The following is a 19,547-nucleotide window of genomic DNA, read 5'->3' as shown; positions in this document are numbered from 1 at the left end:
GGTAATGCACATGCTAATAGCTCTAGTGTTAAATGTTTTGTGAAAGTTGTTGGACTTTATTCAAAGTACCCAGCATACACATAGGAACATATATATTGCATAACCTAATCTCTCCCCTTCCATAGGAACTTTGTTAGATAAAGGCTGTCGTAATAAGCATCACCACACTCACGTTAGGATGGGCTAGTGAGTTTTCATCTTGGTATTTGATAGCAGTAGGAATAATTCCAGGCACTGTTTCTTTTTCAATAGATGTGAGAACAGAACTTCCCGGTTCTGCTGCTGCAGCTTCGCTTTTGACTTCAGCGGGTTCTGTTGCCTAATTGAGAGTGCAGGGTGGGGGATAAAATTCACACACAATCTTCATAGTCTAATTAATTCCACTCTGAATAATATGAGAACATTATTGTCCTGTGACAGTAGACTGATAGTGAGAAATATACTGAATAACAGGAATTTCATGTTAAAAATTTTTGCCTAAACTAACCCACCATGTCTATTTTAGTGGATGCATGGAAGCACCAGAATGCCTTGGAACCTGGAACTATAGACTGGACAGCAGCCAGTTTGAGATTCTGAACTTGCTAAATTCTAGAGCAAGGAATTTCATTTATCTTTATAGGATCCTAAATCCTAAAGTCTCAAAACAGTTGTCACAATTATTTGTGCATTTCTTGTATGAAACCAAATTAATAAGATAAGGGGGGGGGGCTGTTTCCAAGGGTTCACAAACTAATATATGTCTATTTGCAGCAAGGGATGCCTTATAAGATATATATAGTGAAAACTGCAAAGGCCTGCTTGAAGAGACAGGATACTATGCTCCAGCTGAAACTAGAATAGTGCTTCTGCAATAGTTCTGTAGATGACTATGGCACCGTCTAGCTCAGTCCTATTTACCCTGACTGGCAACAGATCTCCAGGGTTTCAGATGAGCTTTTCCCAGCCGTACTTGAAGATTTCAACAACTGGTCATCCACGTGATACACACAGCACTTATCATCTTATTTAGCAACCCCCCCCCCAAGAGTATCCTTTCACTCACCTTTTACACGACAAAGGGCATGCATTTCCTGACACACAGACTAATTTCAGTGTTGGGGAAAATAATGACTGAAGATTCCCTCCAAATATTGTTTGTCCAAACCGCACCTAACCCACAACTCCAGTGCAAGAGAACTCCCTCTTAATCATGAACCCAACCATCTTTGGAATTATTACTGCTTCAGATCTGGAATATCTCTATCTGTTCATTTGGAAAAAACGTGATATGGTAAACCCGCCCTGTGATACTCGGATGAAGGTTGGTATAGAGATTTAATAAACAAACAAACAAGCAACATTCATATGACACTGGATTCAGAGAAGAACACGTGCACCTTGATGTGGGGTGGGACTTGGAGGGCTGATTCGGTCTGGTGGTAGCTTCTCCCATTGCAATACATGCTGCTCCACGTGACCTTGACCTTGACAGAGGGGGGGCCTTCCCAGGGTGATGCCATCAAAAAGGGGGAAGACAAAAAGCCCCCGGATATGCAAGAAGCAGCCTCGTATTTCTCTGTACCCAAACTGGCAGTTTAATAAGTTAGATTGCTATATTAAAAAAATACAGCCTTTGTGTCAAAAATGTCAATATTTAAAAGCGGTACCTGTGCCTTGCTGCAACCAGAACACACTAACTGAATTAAGCACATTATTGTTGACAAAACCTGCATTCCTTTATTATACCTAAATGCAGAATCACATCATTATGGGATCCATATATTTCTGATTTCTGATGACTGGGATTAGGATTACCAGTATGAAAGTCAAAGTCAATGTCAATGTCAACTGCATTAATGTACCGGCTTTCCACCAGCTCACAAGGGGCTCTATGCAAAGAAAGAAGATTGAAAACTTACCTTTTTGACTTCTTTACTTGATCTGAATGTCTGTGGAACAAAGGAGTCACTTTCAATTGCTTCAATTTCTTTTACTCGTTTCACTTGCTCTACGAGGCTGGTTTGGTCTATAGAAGAGGGTATAATGTCAGTATAGTTTAGCATAAGCTTAAGATCAGCACTGTGCAATATTCTTCTAAAGTATTTCCTCTGCTCGAAAAATGGAAAACTCTAAGGTAAGTGATGGCTCTGCCAAGGAGAAATTATTCTTATTTTGTTCAGCAAAAGAAAAAAAAGGATAGGAAGGATAAAGCAGATTCTAGACAATGGAATTGAAATATTTGCCATTTACACCAGATACAAACAGGATGGCACTGCTGACAAAGCATCTGGTAATCATGAGTTTGATTCCTGTTGCAAAGAGTACAGGCACCCCCCACCCTCTGCCCCACAGTTCAATATAATGCCAAAAAGAAGGGACCTGGCATTTTGTTTCTTGACTCAATCAAAAGTCCCCTAGCATCTGACCACGGTTTGAGCCTCTCAATGGGGTTCCACCTACCACACTGAGACTCACTCCAAACAATGATGGGTAATTCTATACAGAGCCCATTGTATCCCTAAAGTAGCTCCCTGTATGCTTATTGCATTCATGTAAACCATTTTAATATTCCAGCACTGCTTTATGTGACATTTCAAAAAGTTTTTCAATCTTTTAACAATTGAAAAAGTTGAAGAATGTGCTAGAGTTAGGAAAATTTCATTTTACAGACTCGCTTGTTTCCTTTTGAGCTTCACTGTAATAAATATGAATGCTGCATTTTTTTCACTTCTGTTGGAGATGAAATTAGTAAGATCGGGCATATATATACTGACAACAAAAAGATCCATCAGAAATTTAAGTACCGTACTTTGATCCACAATAGGAAACCAAATAGAAAAGTTCTTCAGATACAGTGGCGTAGCGTGGGTTGTCAGCACCCAGGGCAAGGCAAGTAATTTGCACCCCCTAACCCGTGGATTTGTGCCCCCTAACCCTAACCCCCAGATGTTGCGCCCGGTGCGGCCGGCCCCCCCCCTGCACCCCTCACGCTACGCCACTGTTCAGATAACATACGTATTCAGCACACATTAAGGAACACAATAGTCTGTGATATTTGCTGGATTGAGAAAGGTCTCTGGACAATTTGGAAGCTCAGTCTGGGACTAGATATATTTTTGGCACCCTTCCCTTTAAAATGTCAGCACTGTATCGTGCTAAGCCCATCAACTCTTATCCAGAAGAGCATTCCAGTATTTATGTGGACAAACAATACATACAAGTTTTATTATACGTAAAAGCTTTGCTTGATCAGAGGCAGACAGAACAGAACCTTGCACACTATATAATTTAGAGCTACTCTATGTCAGTCAAACAACCAAGGAAATTTAAAAGAAATTAATGTTGCCATACATAAGCAACGGAAAGAAATTTAGCTCTGCTAATCTACACATTCAAACGACTGGACTGTAGCGGACACAGAAGGCTAAGTCAAATGGCCCACTGTTTTCTTATGCATCCACTGAAAACAGCCACCACCACTGGTATAATGTCAATTTATGTGTATCTGAAGAAGTGTGCATGCACACGAAAGCTCATACCTAGAACTAACTTAGTTGGTCTTTAAGGTGCTACTGGAAGGATTTTTTTTTGTTTTGACTATGGCAGACCAACACGGCTACCTATCTTTAACTGAATTTATTTAGGATTAGGTTTCTACAACAGTTGTCATTCAGGTCACATGTTGTCCTTTCTCTCCCACTGATGAACTAGTTTGGACTTGTGAGACACCCTTGCCAGTCACTCCTATGATGGAAATGGTATCAAGATTTTATAACCACGCATAATCAAAAAGCCAGATATTGTCATGACAAGCTGCCTTTGATGCTCAGGTATCTGTGTCTGCTTCACTTATGGTTTTCCAACACCGATGACAGATATCTGTGTAAGAGAAAGTGTATGCACTATATATAAATACATTGTCACAACTGACAAACATGCACCTGAATGTTTTTGTAGTTTAAACATTCAATGGGAAAACCATTGTAGACATAGGTTTGACCTTTGGTATTGGCGAGTGCTGTAATGTGAATGACAGTCACACTGTGGGGAACATGGTCCCCAAGAGAAACAAAATCACAGAATGTTTTCCAGAATTACTTCAGTGACATTAACTGGATAAAAATGGACTGGAAGGAAGCTGTATCCATTAGTCTACAATATTGTTGACAAACACATTATTGGTATATAAAATGACTTCCATATAGTGTTTGTCAGATGTCAGTAGAAAGGATATATATTTCATAGTAAAATCAAAAATAATGGAGTCAGAAAGCTAAGAGGGTAGAGACAAAAAAAATCAATACTAACTCATTGGACAGCAAGTCCTTTCACTCTGGTCAGACTGAAAATACAGAACTATTTGTATCAGTGACTGTTGATGCCATTTTTCATACATAAATCATTCCTTCTATAAGAATTACAATTAAGCTTGCTCCTAGTAGCTCTGTTCTTTTTATCTTATTACTAAAGCGGGTGGGAAAACTTGGAGAAATAAGCATACATGGGAAACTATCAATGCACTTGTGTGGGAGGCTTGTCAAGACCTTTCTGTGATAACCTTCAGTTTTAATGTGTCTGCTCATACAGGCTTATGTCTGTAAGTCAACACAATCATACGGCAGCAGTAACCTTCTGAAAACAGCAGGTGGCATTGTATTACCAGTAAAACCACAATGCATAACAGAAGGGCTTCAGATGCCTTGCCTTAAGTATCCAGAATTCATCTTATTTCAAAAAACCAAACATCTTTCAAGACTGTGACTCCTTTTGTTCTAACTTAAGAATATTTGTATTAATGATTTATTTTTTGTGTGTAAACCTGGCTTTCGTAAGTACCTTTAACGTATGTGCTGTTCCTATTTTTAAAGGGGGGCAGCTTTTTCAGTGGCTAACATTGTTGTTGTTTAGTCGTTTAGTCGTGTCCGACTCTTCGTGACCCCATGGACCAGAGCAGGCCAGGCACTTCTGTTTTCCACTGCCTCCCGCAGTTTGGTCAGACTCATGTTTGTAGCTTTGAGAACACTGCCCAACCATCTTGTTATCTGTCGTCCCCTTCTCCTTGTGCCCTCCATCTTTCCCAACATCAAGGTATTTTCCAGGGAGTCTTCTCTTCTCATGAGGTAGCCAAAGTATTGGAGCCTCAGCTTCAGGATCTGTCCTTCCAGTGAGCACTCAGGGCTGATTTCCTTCAGAATGGATAGGTTTGAACTTGCAGTCCATGGGACTCTCAAAGAGTCCCCTCTAGCACCATAATTCAAAAGCATAAATTCTTCGGCGATCAGCCTTCTTTATGGTCCAGCTCTCACTTCCATTCATCACTTCTGGGAAAACCATAGCTTTAACTATACGGACCTATACGGCTAACAGGGTATGGCATGTAGCAATTACACTTCACAAACATAATTAGGAGCTCCAGCACAGCCAGAGAGGAAGTAAAAGGGGGCAAATATTTCTTTTAAAAAGAAAAACATAATCTATATAACAATACAAAATGATAGAAAACTAGTATCTTGTGAACCACTCTATTTAAATGGTATGCCAAAATATGCTTATCAGACAATTTTCTAATAACAGAACTCAGCCCAAGGAAAAACAACAAAGAATCCTGTGGGACCTTTTAAGATTAGCAAATTTCTTACAGCATAAGATGTTGTGGTCTTCTGATATAGCTGTTGCAGTGTTTTAAAGGAGACTGCAACAAGAAACCATTAAATTACAATGTTTCAAGCGGTTCAATTCTGTCACCTGTGGCTTGAATTGGGCTAATGGGCTTTTATTACATTACACGTGTTAATTAGCTTACCGATGTCAGGATTTTGGGTTATCGTTGACGCTGCTTTGTGAATGGTCACTGTTAATAATAATAATGTAATTGTCGCTGTCTGTGCTTTCTGAGTCTCTTTTCCCTCTGCCCTCACTGTTTACAATCCCTTCCAACCATTTGTGTACTTGTATGTATGTCACTGATTTGTTAAGTCTTTTTAAGAGGCCAATGGACTCTGTTGGCTTTGTTGCAACCCACTCACCCTTCTGAAAACTGTCAAGGAAAAGGGGCTTTAAAACACTTACTGGTAAGCATCAAAATAAGTTCAACATATGCAGTATCCCTACTCAGCCATAAAGCTCTCTGGGTGACCTTGGGCCTGTCAAGGCCACAAAGCATAATCTACCTCACAGGGGTTTTGTGGGGGTTAAATGACGACTGAATGTCCAGGCAGCATGGATCCCAAAGGGTACTGGGAGGGGAAACTGCCAGGAGAGGAAGCTGTGGGGAGGAGTGGGGAAAGGAAGAAGATAAATGTCACAGGTCGTGGAACCTTCTCATGTGGCCACTTTCTTACTCTCCAGGTTTCTGCCCCACGGCAATAAATATCTGAGGAAGCAAAAAGCAGGGCATTTTCAGTGGCAGCCCCAGTTCTATAAAACACATATGGGTACCATACATTTTAACCTTGGGTTGGCAATTTTTTTAAAATTGAAAAAGGGCCATATTTTATTACTGAGCAACAGTAGAAGGGCCAGCAAGATTGATCTGACCCAACTGAATGAATCCTGGATAAGTCAGGACTTGGGCAAATGGGCCACTTAAGTCTCCTTTTCAGTGTGAGCAGCAAGATGAGCTTTGACCCAGCAACTCTTCCTTTACTCACCTCAGTTGCTCACCACCTTCTCTCATGCTTTAAGTCTGGAGCTAGCACAGCATAAGAGTTGTGGTGGTGTCTCAGCCAAAGCTTTTCTTGCTCTCTGTTGCTGTTTTTTTTAGCTTAAAAAGATTTCTTCCTCGTGTAAATCACATACATAGGTCAAATGACACATTAGGTTTTATCTAGCATTGGTCATACTCAGAGTAGATCTATTAAAGTTAATCGGCCTGACAGGTTCTTTAATTTCAGTGGGTTTACTCTGAGTAGAACTTAATTGGAAACAATCCCTTTCTTGTATTGGGTAAATGTACTTTCATTCAGCAAAATGATTAAGATGTTACGCCAATGTTAACTCAGTGTTTTCCAGCCACCTAACGTGTATATAAAAAAGACATATAATTACAAAGAAAGGTATAAGAATTCATAGGACAAAATGGTACAGAACATCAATAATATCCTGAAGGATGCTGGACGTCTGCTGCATTTTCACAGAGAGAGAGAGAGGCTGAATAAAGTTTCATCTTGCAGCACATGAGCAAGCCAGACTGCAGCCTCTGCTGTTGCTGCTAGCTGTCCATTTTAATTCTTGAATTCTTATTGACTCTAATTAAAATTCTATAGATGGAAGAGCTGTAGGTTTCTCAGGAACTTGCCAGTGAATGTTGTCTGCCAGCCATCTCCAAACACCCCATAACCACACACAACCAGCCTGTCAGGAGAGCTAATGCAGACATTGTGGGGCACACCACATTTGTCACTGTGGCTAATATCAGAGATACTCAGCTCTTTTTTTCTCAGCACACAAAAGCACGATATGTAATTCAATGCTCAATTTACCCTTGTCTCGTAGGAGATTTCCCCCCGCTAATTGATAGAAATTAAGCCATTAATCAAGCCACTAGCCATCATTCAAACCAGAGAAGATGAATACAAACTTTCATCATAACCACCTTCCCCATTTTAGTGTTCATTAGCATTAATTTTTAATGCAATTATGCTATTCTTTTACACTGAGCTCATAAATTACTGCTCTTTTGTTGCTGGTTGGCCTTGTAAAATCCAAAGGTAATGCTTTGTGCTCTGATCTTAAAGGCAATTACTAGCTTCTTCTATCTTTTATATATCCATAGTAAAAAAACAAACAACCCAAAAAACTTTATATAGTATATATAACACATCTAAAGTATGTGGCTTATTACCAATATATAGCATACACATTGTAGTTAGACATGTAGGTAGACAGAAAGAGAATACAAGCACACAGAGAAAATCACTAAAAGGGTCATATATATACATAGGCCACAGAGCTCAATAAGAAACTATCCAGTTAGAAGCAGCTGTGGCTCTCAGTAGCTCTCATTCAGTTCAGTTGCACATACTTTTATTCTCTCTCCTCCTCATATAAGTGAATCGCTGCCATTCCCTCCTCCAGGGAAATGTAAAGCTATGAAGTTGGGCATATGGCTGGGATGAAGGCAAAACCAGACCACCTCCACCCCAACAAACACTGACGTACAGTTAGAGGGAAACCCCTACAATAAATGGACCTTCAGTGTCAGCCCCACCTGTGAAAAAAAACGGGCATTTTGTTAACATTATATAAGCACGACTGCAAAAAGCGCCCTGCTTATAATCAAAGATGTGGAATGCTAATATTAAACAGAGAAATTAAGCAACAAGCCTTGGGAGGCTTTCAGTTATAATTTATCCTAATTGGAAAAACAGCAACTGTGCAGACACGTTTTTTTCACGCTGCTCATTTGCTACACATGTGCCACAAGATCAATTGAAACTTTCAGAAGACATGAGCATATATATCCCAGAAGAACACAAATTGCCATGTGGCAACATGTGGTACAAGAACATGGTTTTACTTTAATTCAAGTAATGATCCATCACGAGGAACCACACAGAAGTTTGTTATGCATCCAGCTGTACCCCATATATATATATATATATATATATATATATATATATATATATATATGCTTTCGTAGATTTTCACGGGTACAGGAATGCAGGTTTTGGTGTCCTCGGGTGTCTTCCCGTGTAAAAGTTGGGGTGTCTAGGCGACGTTTCGACGAGGTCTCACTCGTCATCTTCAGGCTGGTGCTTTCGGCTTCTTGTTAGCTCTGTTCCAGTAACAAGAAGCCGAAAGCACCAGCCTGAAGATGACGAGTGAGACCTCGTCGAAACGTCGCCTAGACACCCCAACTTTTACACGGGAAGACACCCGAGGACACCAAAACCTGCATATATATATATATATATATACACACTGCAACTGCTGGCAATATATACTGCAACTGCTGGCAAAGAAAGCCTGTAGAAGAATGCAGATGTATAAGAAATGCAGATTTACAGGAAACTACTACTACTTTGTGCCATGACCCCAAAGTAGCTCAAGGAATCCTTGATCTCCCTACACTATTGATAGCTTACAGCTGGATTCCCAGCAGAGATAACAAAATCAGTGCGGATTACAAAATACTTTGACTCTTCTGATAGGTGCAGTAAATGTTCTTCTTTTGGTTTCTTGTGCAGTTTTTGCTATGTATGACAGATTAATGTTTACTGGTTTTTTAAAAACATGTTTTGGGGGTTTGTGTTTGTTTCAGTACTAGAACAGATCCATCTTGAAAAACGGGGAAAGTGGAATACAATTTCATTATCTGCCCAAGGGGTCACTCATAAGTCTACGAAGAAAAGCTTAGGATACAGTTAACATGGAGATTCAAATGCTTGCTTCGTGCTACTAGTTATCATCACTGTTATTTCTAAAATTCCCTTTCTCAAAGAAATTACCATTAAGAATCACTTGGAGTCAATCTGATCTTGTTCATGCAGATGAACAAATTGACAAGTTGTTGTTGTATTAATAATAATGATAATAATAATAATAATGATAACAATAATAATGATAACAATAATAATGATAACAATAATGATGATGATGATAATAATAATAATAATAATAATAATAATAATAATAATAATAATAATTTATTTATACCCTGCCCATCTGGCTGTAATACTGTAATACATCAAACATTAAAAGCTTCCATAAACAGGGCTGCCTTCAGATGTCTTCTACTGTTCAGATGTTGTTTTGTTGTTGTTGTTGTTTGTTGTTGTTTTATACCCCACCCATCTTACTGGCCTAACCCCAGCCACTAAGAGCAACTTCCAACATATATAAAAACATAAAAATAGTTTTTTTAAAAAAAGAAAATCAGATAAACAACAGTTGGCTCATTTCCCAGTGGCTGCTGTTTATTTCATAGCAGGTAAGGTCCCCTGGATGGTTAAGTCCGGTCAAAGGTGACTCTGGGGTTGCGGCGCTCATCTCGCTCATCTCACTTTTCAGGCAGAGGGAGCCAGTGTTTGTCCGCAGGCAGCTTTCAGGGTCATGTGGTCAGCATGACTAAACGGCTTCTGGTGCAACGGGACACCGTGATGGAAACCAGAGCGCACAGAAACGCTATTTACCTTCCTGACGCAGCGGTACCTATTTATCTACTTGCACTGGTATGCTTTTGAACTGCTAGGTTGGGTAGCAATTTCCCAGGGGCTACTGTTTATTTCATAGCATTTCATACTAGAATAGACACTGCGATACAGAGAGTTTGGGATAATGTTTTATATATGTAATGCTTATTTTTTATTTTAAATAAAGCAAACAATAAACAAACAGATGCTCCGGAGAGGGAATCATAGTTCATTGCACACAGAAGGCTCCAGCTTTAATCTTTGGCATCTCCAGTATGATACCAAGTGACTGCAAAGGAGTCTGCTTGGAACCCTGGACAGCTGAAGCTGGTCAGTGGAGGGAAAGAAAGAAAGAAAGAAAGAAAGAAAGAAAGAAAGAAAGAAAGAAAGAAAGAAAGAAAGAATCTTTCCATTTTTATGGGCTTAATGCTTTCATTGCCCTGCAGCTGCTATGTTCTCTTAAATGCAAGTGCTCAGTTTGGGAGCTTTCCTTTTGTTGTGCCTCATCCAACCACAGAGAAGTTATACTACAATCAAGTGTTATATAAATTTTGTTAAAATTCTTGATGTTAGCCTGTACCCATTGAATGTGTGCTGAACCACCAGGGACCATGGATTCATATCTTCCAGTTTGACTCAAATTTGTGGGCATTTGCCTCAAACTATGCTAGACATTCAGGTAGTAAAAGTGTTTAGCATTTAATATTCCGCTGTGAATTGTTTTAATTGATTTTAATACTGTATTATTATATTGTTGTAGCCCGTCTTGGAGCTTTATGGTGAAGGGCGGGTAAGAAAGCCTACAAATAAATAAAATGACATTTGAAATTACCATAAGATTGATATGACACAGGGAAGTAATCAAAACTTGATCTACCAGGACAATTTGTTTACAGAATATACTTAATCCATCACTTGATATTCTGATTAAAAATGATTGGCACTAGGCAAACAACAATTTGTACTTAATGGATTACAGACTTGTTAACAAATACTCAAACATAATTTTGTGTTTGGCATTACATCCCACCACTTGTGTACCAGATGCTAGTGACCTCAAAAATCTTACGGAAGGCAGCAATTGTGAAGTTTGCAGATGTCATAAAATAACCGAAAGTAAGAATCAGATATACACAGTAGATGGTTATAACAGGAGAAATCAGAACAATTGTTACATTTCTCCTCTGCTAATGCAAATAATCTTAATGAGCATTTCCTCTGACCTCAATGCAGTATCCCATGTGCTACAAAAACAGAGCTTTTCACTCTTGGCATCAGCCCATCCTGCCTATCTTAAATTAGAAATTATATTGGTAAGAAACCTTGAAAGCCCTGGCAAAAAGTGTAATAGCAAATGAACATTAGCTTCAGATATAAGGAGGAAAGTTTGGCATCAGAAATATCCCCTTGCCATATGGGGAAACATGTTAACTTGAATTTGCTATTCTTGAGTGGGAGATCAGGAGAAAGGAGAAAGAAAAGACAGAAATGGAAGAACAATGAAACTTGAGATAATTCCTTGTGACATGCGTAACAGCTGCCAAGGAGACAATCGTTTCACCAATCTCATAATACGAAGTCCTCTTAGATCCATCTGTAAAGAAATAGGTTGCTCTAGCAGAACAGAGCTGTGTGTAGCACAGAAGTACAAAGCAGAATGTGTAGATTATTTACTTAACTTAAATAGTGTTAAATCAGAAGGTTTTAAAATTATGAAATATTTTAACAACACACAAACAAACAAAGAAACAAAGAAACCATAAGCACTTCACATTTACATTTCACCATAAACTGCTTGCTTAAAATGGCTTACATGATTTTTGAATAACTTTCACACTTAGGATCTAAACAACCCGGAAACGAATTCCGGAAAAAGGTAACAGCCACTCAGAAGCCATCTCTACATGCCTCTGTTGTTCCTAAGTGACCAAGAGAGGATGCAAAGAGGATGTTAGTATTAGCTGAGTGTAGGGATTGTATGCCACCAAGTTATACAGAGCCACATTTAGCAGCTTTTGTTTTAACTTCATCTACTAGGGATGAGAGAAAATTTCAAAGTACCATTCTAGAATAATCATTCCAGTACTTAAGGCTGGGGTGGGGAACCCTCTCCTCCCCAGCAATTAGGGTGTTTCTTTTAAGGCTTCCATAGGTGCCAGTGGAAGCTTTTTAGAAGCACAACTGCTGCATGGGTGCATTTTCATATGAGGGTCTGCTGCTAAAGAACGAAGGGCATGTGCTGCCCCCACCCGAAAACTGCTGCTCCTTTAGCTAGGCAATTAGGCTTGAAAACAGCTTTCCTTTGGAGCCAATTTGAGGCTTTTTTCAAGCCTAGCTGCCAAGACCGAGAAGGCAGCTAGGGAGTAAGATATTAACCCTCCCAGCACCGTGGGCTGCAGTCTTCAAGAAGATCACCACCTTAGCCATTTAGCTTGGGGGAAAAGCTCCAATGTTTTCTTCAAGTCTAATTGCTTGGTGGTGGGAAGTGACAATATATGCCTCTGTGTGTGTGTGTGTGTGTGTGTGTGTGTGTGAGAGAGAGAGAGAGAGAGAGAGAGAGAGAGAGAGAGAGAGAGATGTGGGTGTGAATAAATTACTGTATGTTATATACACACAGTGCTATTTTTCTAGAAAAAGAGGTGCCAGAACTCAACATGAACACCTACCTTGTTCTCTTATAGTGGCAATGGCACCCACCTGAGAGGTGCCAGAACTCAGTTCCAGTGAGCTCCGGCTGAAAAAAAGCCCTGGTTATATGCGAGAACACAGATGTGTGGGTTCTGTAAGTGTGTATGACCAAAGAAGAGGTGTATCCACTTTTTAGATTGGCCCCACCCAACACTGGTACACAGATCCCAGAAGGTTAGTTATGAAGGAATATGGTGTTTGCACATAAAAAGGTTTCCCATCCCATCTTAAAGAAACATTTGGGGGGGGGGGATGTTCAGTATTAGCATATGATGTGTGTGTGAAACAACTAAGACAGAGAAAAACATTTTTATTATAATTACAAAAAAACCCAAAACCATAAAGGCTTTTCATTCACAGAATGGCTTATTTATAGATGCCAGAGTGATTCATTAGCTCGGCAAATGTGGACCATGAGAACTACAGCAGAATTTTAACCTGGTTTTTAAAAGTGCAGCTTTTCAAAGGTTTTGATTCTCACCTCAGGGAATCAACTACGAACAATGTACAATTTTTTTTAATGAGTTCTTCTTATTTTGTATGTCACAAAGCATTAATTGACCACGATTGATAAATATTTGGTGAACTTTTGATGATTTGAGTTTTCCCATCAATGCCTGCAAAACTGATAATTATACCAGAAACATTTCATCCGGCAATCTTTGTTCTGCCTACAATCTAAGGGCAAGATCAACCTCTGACCCATATACATGGAGGGCAGGCACAGCATGTGTAAAAGAGTGTGGGCAAGAACCAAAGCAACTTTTAAATATTGTATAGCACAAAGCACATGTACAGGTGATTTAAAAATAGCAAATTACAGTGACAACCACCACCAGAAAACCAGCTTTGGAATATTTCCAGTAAATGCACCCTGACCTTTCAATATTGCTGCGCAGGTACTAAACTGAAGGAGGTCAAGGATTAAACATTTGTGTACTGTATACAGCTGGCCAAATACATAGCAGTCTGTATGTTTCATACTGCATAATTCCAAGCAAACTAGAACAATCCATGGATATATCTATCAAAGCAAAGAGATAATGTGTTGACAGAATGTGTACTGACAACCTGAACAATCAACATGCTTTGGCCCTAAAAATAGCAGGGTGGCTGGATGCATGTATAGGATGGACATATAGACCTTCCTCCATTGTGCTACTAATGATTAGCATGCTGAGGGTGGATGGACTGTGTATCATGTTGGGTGTGTCTGTGTGTGATTGTGTTTGTCTGAATTAGCAATTGGGCTATATATGGCTCCATAATAGTTGAGCATGGCACTGATCATCTTGTCTTTGGAAGGTTTGCCATGGTACCTCAGCTACGATCTGTGCCTAAATTTGGAGCGAGCAGCTTCACTTGTTGGTCTGCTTCACTCAGTGATCAATCTACCACCTTTATATTAGCTTTTTAATGTTAAAATTGTCATTTCCCCACTAGTTTTGAGCACATACTAGAATGACAAGCTTGATGTTATTCTTCTCTCTTAAATACACTACAGGGTGTTGCACTCACATAATGTATCAGTGTATTTATAGGAAACTGTTTCTGGCAGTGATCAGGTAATAGTTTTTGACTGAATTGATTATTCACTGACAGTACTCAACTTAGCCTTGCAAATGCATCAACTATGTAATAAGGAACTATTAAGACCATTGATTTTCTGATTTCAATTGATAGCTAACAGGCCAAAGCTACACATCAATATTTGCGTAACTAATACCCAAGAGCTAACAAATTTGACAAATGAAAACCTCAATAGGCCAAACAGTGCAAATAAATGGAAATTTAAAGCCTAACCCTCAGAAATTTAAATGAGGTACTTATATTCATGATACATATTAGTCTACAGGTAACTCATGCTGACATGAGTTAAGGGAATAGGCACATACATACATATATTTTTAATCTAAAAGACAATATATAATAAAAATAGGGGGGGGGGCCCTGAGCAGAAGTCCATTTACTGCTCATAGTATCCAACCCATAATGTTTGAAGCCTTATGTAGAGATGTGCTGCAGTATTATTAAAAATAATCATCTTCCAGGTAATTATAAAATATTTAAAGCCTTCTCTAAGAACCATGAATTTAAATGAAACCCATAACTTGCCCAAGGTATTGCTGACCATCTGTTTATATAATTCACCTAAATGTTGAAGATGAGTTTAAGCTACTTATTCATGCACTTTAAGCACGTGGGATCTTATTTCCATAATTAATTACCTTGGGCTCCATTTATTAGAAATTCCATTGTGTTGCGATAATGACACAAGGAAGACAAATATGCCAGAAAGCACACACAGTGGCATATCTAACTTGGGAGGACAAGGGCTGTATTAGAAATGTTCATGATCCCAATAATCAGAGGTTCCAGACAGTTCTCTGAAGCCAACTGGCAATAAAGCAGCTGTAGAACATCTGTAGACTCTTAAGGAAGGTCTTTCGGCCTGAAAAACCCTTTAAAACATATCAAACTAATAATATGGATTTATGTTTTCATCTTGTGAGGTAGCTGCGGGTGCCCCTTGCAGTTTCTGCTAATCGTCAAGGATAACAGCGTTTTAACACAAAATCTCCTTCACAGCCCATTTTCTTCAGTTTTGAACTTGCAATCAAGCCAATGCTAAATTGGTAAGACCGCAGTACTTCCAAAGCCAGATGTAATTTCACAAACAGATTTATGACTTTGCTGCATTAGGTCTGTGAAGAAAACGTTGTAAATAATGCAACTCTGAAATCATATCCTTTCAAACTGACAGCTATTACTTCAGATTTTCTGAAGCTTTGTATTTAAGACCCACTACTGCTAAACCCTTAGTTTGTGACCATCAGCAGGATTGTAAAATAAGACCATTTGGCAGCCGATCAAGAACAAAGAACCACTAAGACATGCTTCTCTGCCTCCTTTGCTGGCAGGAAGATGCAACCCCCCCTGGCAATGTAAGATTGGATGTAACCTTTAGTCAAAAACAGGCTTTATGTTAAGTCACACTTTGATAGTAGAGACAATGTTTTAACACAGAATATATAGATAATCAAATAAATTACAAATGGATCAAGGGAAAGTAGGAGAGAAAAGATATGTGGACTGGGTGCAATTCTCCTCTCATGTCAGTCAATACAGACCCAATGCAGTCCTTCATTTCCAGTAATATCTAGTAGAAGAAGAGCCCTCCTGGATCAGGCCACCCAGATCAGGTCATCCTCTTCTTACTGTGGTCAAACAGATGCTTATGGGAAGCATGCAAGCAGGACTTTGCAGTTCCTAGCAATTGGTATTCAGGAACACATTGCCTCCAACAGTGGAGGCAGATTATAACCATCATGGCTACTAGCCACTGATAGCCTTATCCTGAGGCTACATGGTGGCAGGAGAATCTCTACGACTGAAGGAAAATGGCCTTCACAAAGAGGAACATTTTTTTGTTAAGCTAGCCGGCTACTCTGCAATGGTAGGTACATGCAATGTATAGCCTGCCCCTGACCTTTACTGATCAATAGAGCCCAATATTAAGGACACTTCTCATTTTTATAACCGTTAAAATGAAAACAGCTTTTAACAAATAGCAGAGGTTTCTTGACATATTGCCATTCCAGAGTTGCTCTTTTCTCTCTTTCTTCTTTTTTAGAACTTCAGCTTCACAATATTATTATACAAGCAATCTCACATCTGGATATATTAGAAAAACACAAACCTATAAAAAATAGATGAAGAATAAGGTCTTACTGGCAAAACCATATCGTTGGTGATTAAAATATAAGCACGTTTTAATGCCTCACAAAAAATGTCCGTGATTTTTATAATGATGAAACTGTAGTTGGTGAATTATTTATATCAGATCAGCACTTATTAAAATTTGTCCCTTTGACTTATCTAATATTCCAAATAGTTAAACAAGCCATGATCAAGCAGCAGCACCAGGAGCCAATATATTAAAGATTGCAGTCTCTGCCCCTTTCTCACATCTGAAGAAAATTTGACTTTTCAGCTTTTCCTTCCAATCCAACCTCAACCATTCTGTGGTCATTATACTAAAAAAAAAAGGGGGGGGGGAAGGTGGTCTACCATTTTGGCAAGTCAATCACAAGTCAAGTAATATGAAAGTACCACTCTAGAAACTGTTGCACAAGTACCACAATGCACTTGGCAAAGTGTACAACAAGTAGTGTTTAACAATATCTGCACAACAAAAGGAAACAGAAATAAATTGTTCCATTTGAACCAATCCAATACACATTCTTAAATGAATCAGTCCTTTATTGATTCCATCTCTCCCCCAATTTTACAGCTGGAGAACTGAAACAGATAAGTAACTTAGCATATTCATGGCAAATAAAAAAATTAAAAATTCAAGCACACCACAAACAACTTACAACAGAAATATTAGACCTCAGATTAGTTACTTGCATACTTATGAGTTGAGATGGAGATACTGATCTGTATCAGTTAGGAAACATCCTGGGAAATTTCACAGATGTGGTGGTTATTTTGGGAACAAGGACAATTCCAGATACTCCTCAACAATCAACTTGCCAACTTCTCTTCCCAATCAGTTCCCAGCCCATAATACCATCCAAAGAAGGGCCTCAAGTTCTTGCCTACAAGATATTTCTTTCTATTCTTGATGAGCTCCTGCTAACTGAACCTAACGTCCAAAAGACCATTAAAGAAAAACCATTTGACTCTATCCAAACATCTTCAACTTGGCAATACTGCATAACTGAGAAGGTTAGGTAAAATGAAAGGAAGTTCTGAAATGGTGGGCAAGGAGGGGAAGGAAACATGAAATGTCAATCATCCTTCTAACTACTATATGAAAGGCAAAATTTAAAGTACACAAGAATATTCAGTCTAATTAGCAGCAGGTCAAGGTGAAGACGAAGAGATGCAGGAAGGGATCAGTTTATTTTATTTTTTGTTTAAGAAGAAATCTTAAAATTTAAAAACTGAAAACAGGTGAAGATTTTTGTTTACATATTGTCATGCAATTTTTGGCGGCCATAATCATAATCCATAGTTAACCACAAACAACAGTTGCCACAGAATAACAATAAGACTTGACCAATATTAGCAGCATTTCTTAGGTATTTCAATTTTTTGGGTGCATCTGTGTTCTAAATGTTGCTTTATATTAAGCTGAATATCTCAAATAATGTACACCATATTAATTAATCCATTTGTCATAAAATTACAATAAAAGATGAAACATACGTAAAAGGAGATCACAGTATGTACCAGATGTTACAAATTCTCAAGACACTGGAAATTCAACACCAGGTGGTTATGTTGGCCTAATGAAGCAACATCTCTACTCTCCAGGGACATGAAGGGTGCAGTTGAAGGCTCTCAGATATTGCTTAAAATATGCCATTTGTTAGGCATTAATTGAACAGTTTGAAATCCTGCTTTTTGTATAGTGGAGCCATATATGCTTATAATTTACACAATATCATATGGAAATTTCTGCCGAGTGTTTGAGCCAGCTTTCATTCAAGTTAGATACTTTTGTTACTTGAGCTTACAGTTGATCAACCGATTTTGATTAATGAAGCAATAACTTAACCATATGTTATCTAAAATTAAAATTGAATTTCTTGCAGAATATATATATATACTATGTGTTAAAGGCCACACAGCCAGAGTTCAGGTCACTGCCATAACAATAAACTTCAATAAAATTAGTGGAACATAAAGTGCGACCTTTGGCAATCTCTAATGAACTTAAGGGCATTTAAATATATTTTCTTATCATTGAGTACTGCACTCTAAGTTATTACAGCTATGTGTGCCACGTGGTATGACCTCATGCAATTGAATCCTCCTGTAGCAAGTTATGCCTAGTTATCAATGCCAATTGAACTAGGGAACAATATGAGAATTAACAATCGGAAGAGTAAAGTAAAATGATTCCCATACCTTGCTAAATTTAAATCTAAATCAGGGAAGCCTATATGGTGCCCCCCATGTGATGCTGGACTACAATTTCCATCACCTGTGACCATTGGCTATTTTGGCTGGGGCTGATGGGAATTGTAATCCAACAACATGTGGAGGACACTGAAATGTCTGCCTCTGATCTAGATATTGTTAAGAGTGAACATCATCTCAAAAGTAGTTTCCAAAAGTGAAAATTCAAGGTAGTAGATGCAAGACAAAGCAGGGCCAGTGCTCCTCGGTTTCTTCCACTTTTCTTTGGTGGAACAAATACAGGAGCAGCTAGATAGCAATTTAAATTCACAGAGCTCAATTAAAGGGCTCTGTGAAGCCCTTTAATTGCACATCCTTCCAGTGGCCCCAGACCAGCAATCCTCAGATGCATATCCTTCCACAACAGTAGTCCTGAGAAGGAGTTGGAGCCACTCCCCAACCTTTCCTCTGTGAAACTGCTGGCACATCTCATGCGCTGAACCTTTTGGAGATCCTCCTGCCACTGGACTCTTGATGACCAGACCACAGACTCCTTGGAGGGATCAGGAGACCCCCAAGCCTTCCTCTAGGGTATGGGTAGGCTAACTAAGGCTCGGGGGCCAGATTCGGCCCAATTGCCTTCTAAATCTGGCCTGCGGGTGGTTCAGTGTCCTTTTATTTAAAATGCATCTCTGGGTTATTTGTGGGGCCTGCCTGGTGTTTTTACATGAGTAGAATGTGTGCTTTTATTTAAAATGCATACCTGGGTTATTTGTGAGGCATAGGAGTTTGTTGTTGTTTTCCCTTCAAAATATAGTCCGGACCCCCACA

At 39.0% G+C, this 19,547-nt stretch overlaps 1 protein-coding gene across 1 annotated transcript in view; it reads right to left on the bottom strand.

Annotated features, from left to right (window-relative positions):
* Positions 1-19,547, bottom strand: part of RSRC1 (arginine and serine rich coiled-coil 1) — a 171,606-nt gene that overhangs the window by 4,850 nt on the left and 147,209 nt on the right. Inside the window, exons 8-9 of the mRNA XM_083739848.1 lie at positions 1,902-2,008; positions 173-319 (exon numbers count right to left, since the gene is read on the bottom strand). Coding sequence (XP_083595974.1) covers positions 173-319; positions 1,902-2,008 — 254 coding nt within the window. The remainder of the gene's footprint in view (positions 1-172; positions 320-1,901; positions 2,009-19,547) is intronic.

Source organism: Podarcis gaigeae (genome assembly GCF_964106915.1).
Source record: "Podarcis gaigeae genome assembly, chromosome: 5".
NCBI lineage: Eukaryota > Metazoa > Chordata > Lepidosauria > Squamata > Lacertidae > Podarcis > Podarcis gaigeae.
The sequence above is the reverse complement of the archived record's forward strand: the minus strand, read 5'-3'. Positions and strand labels throughout refer to the sequence as shown.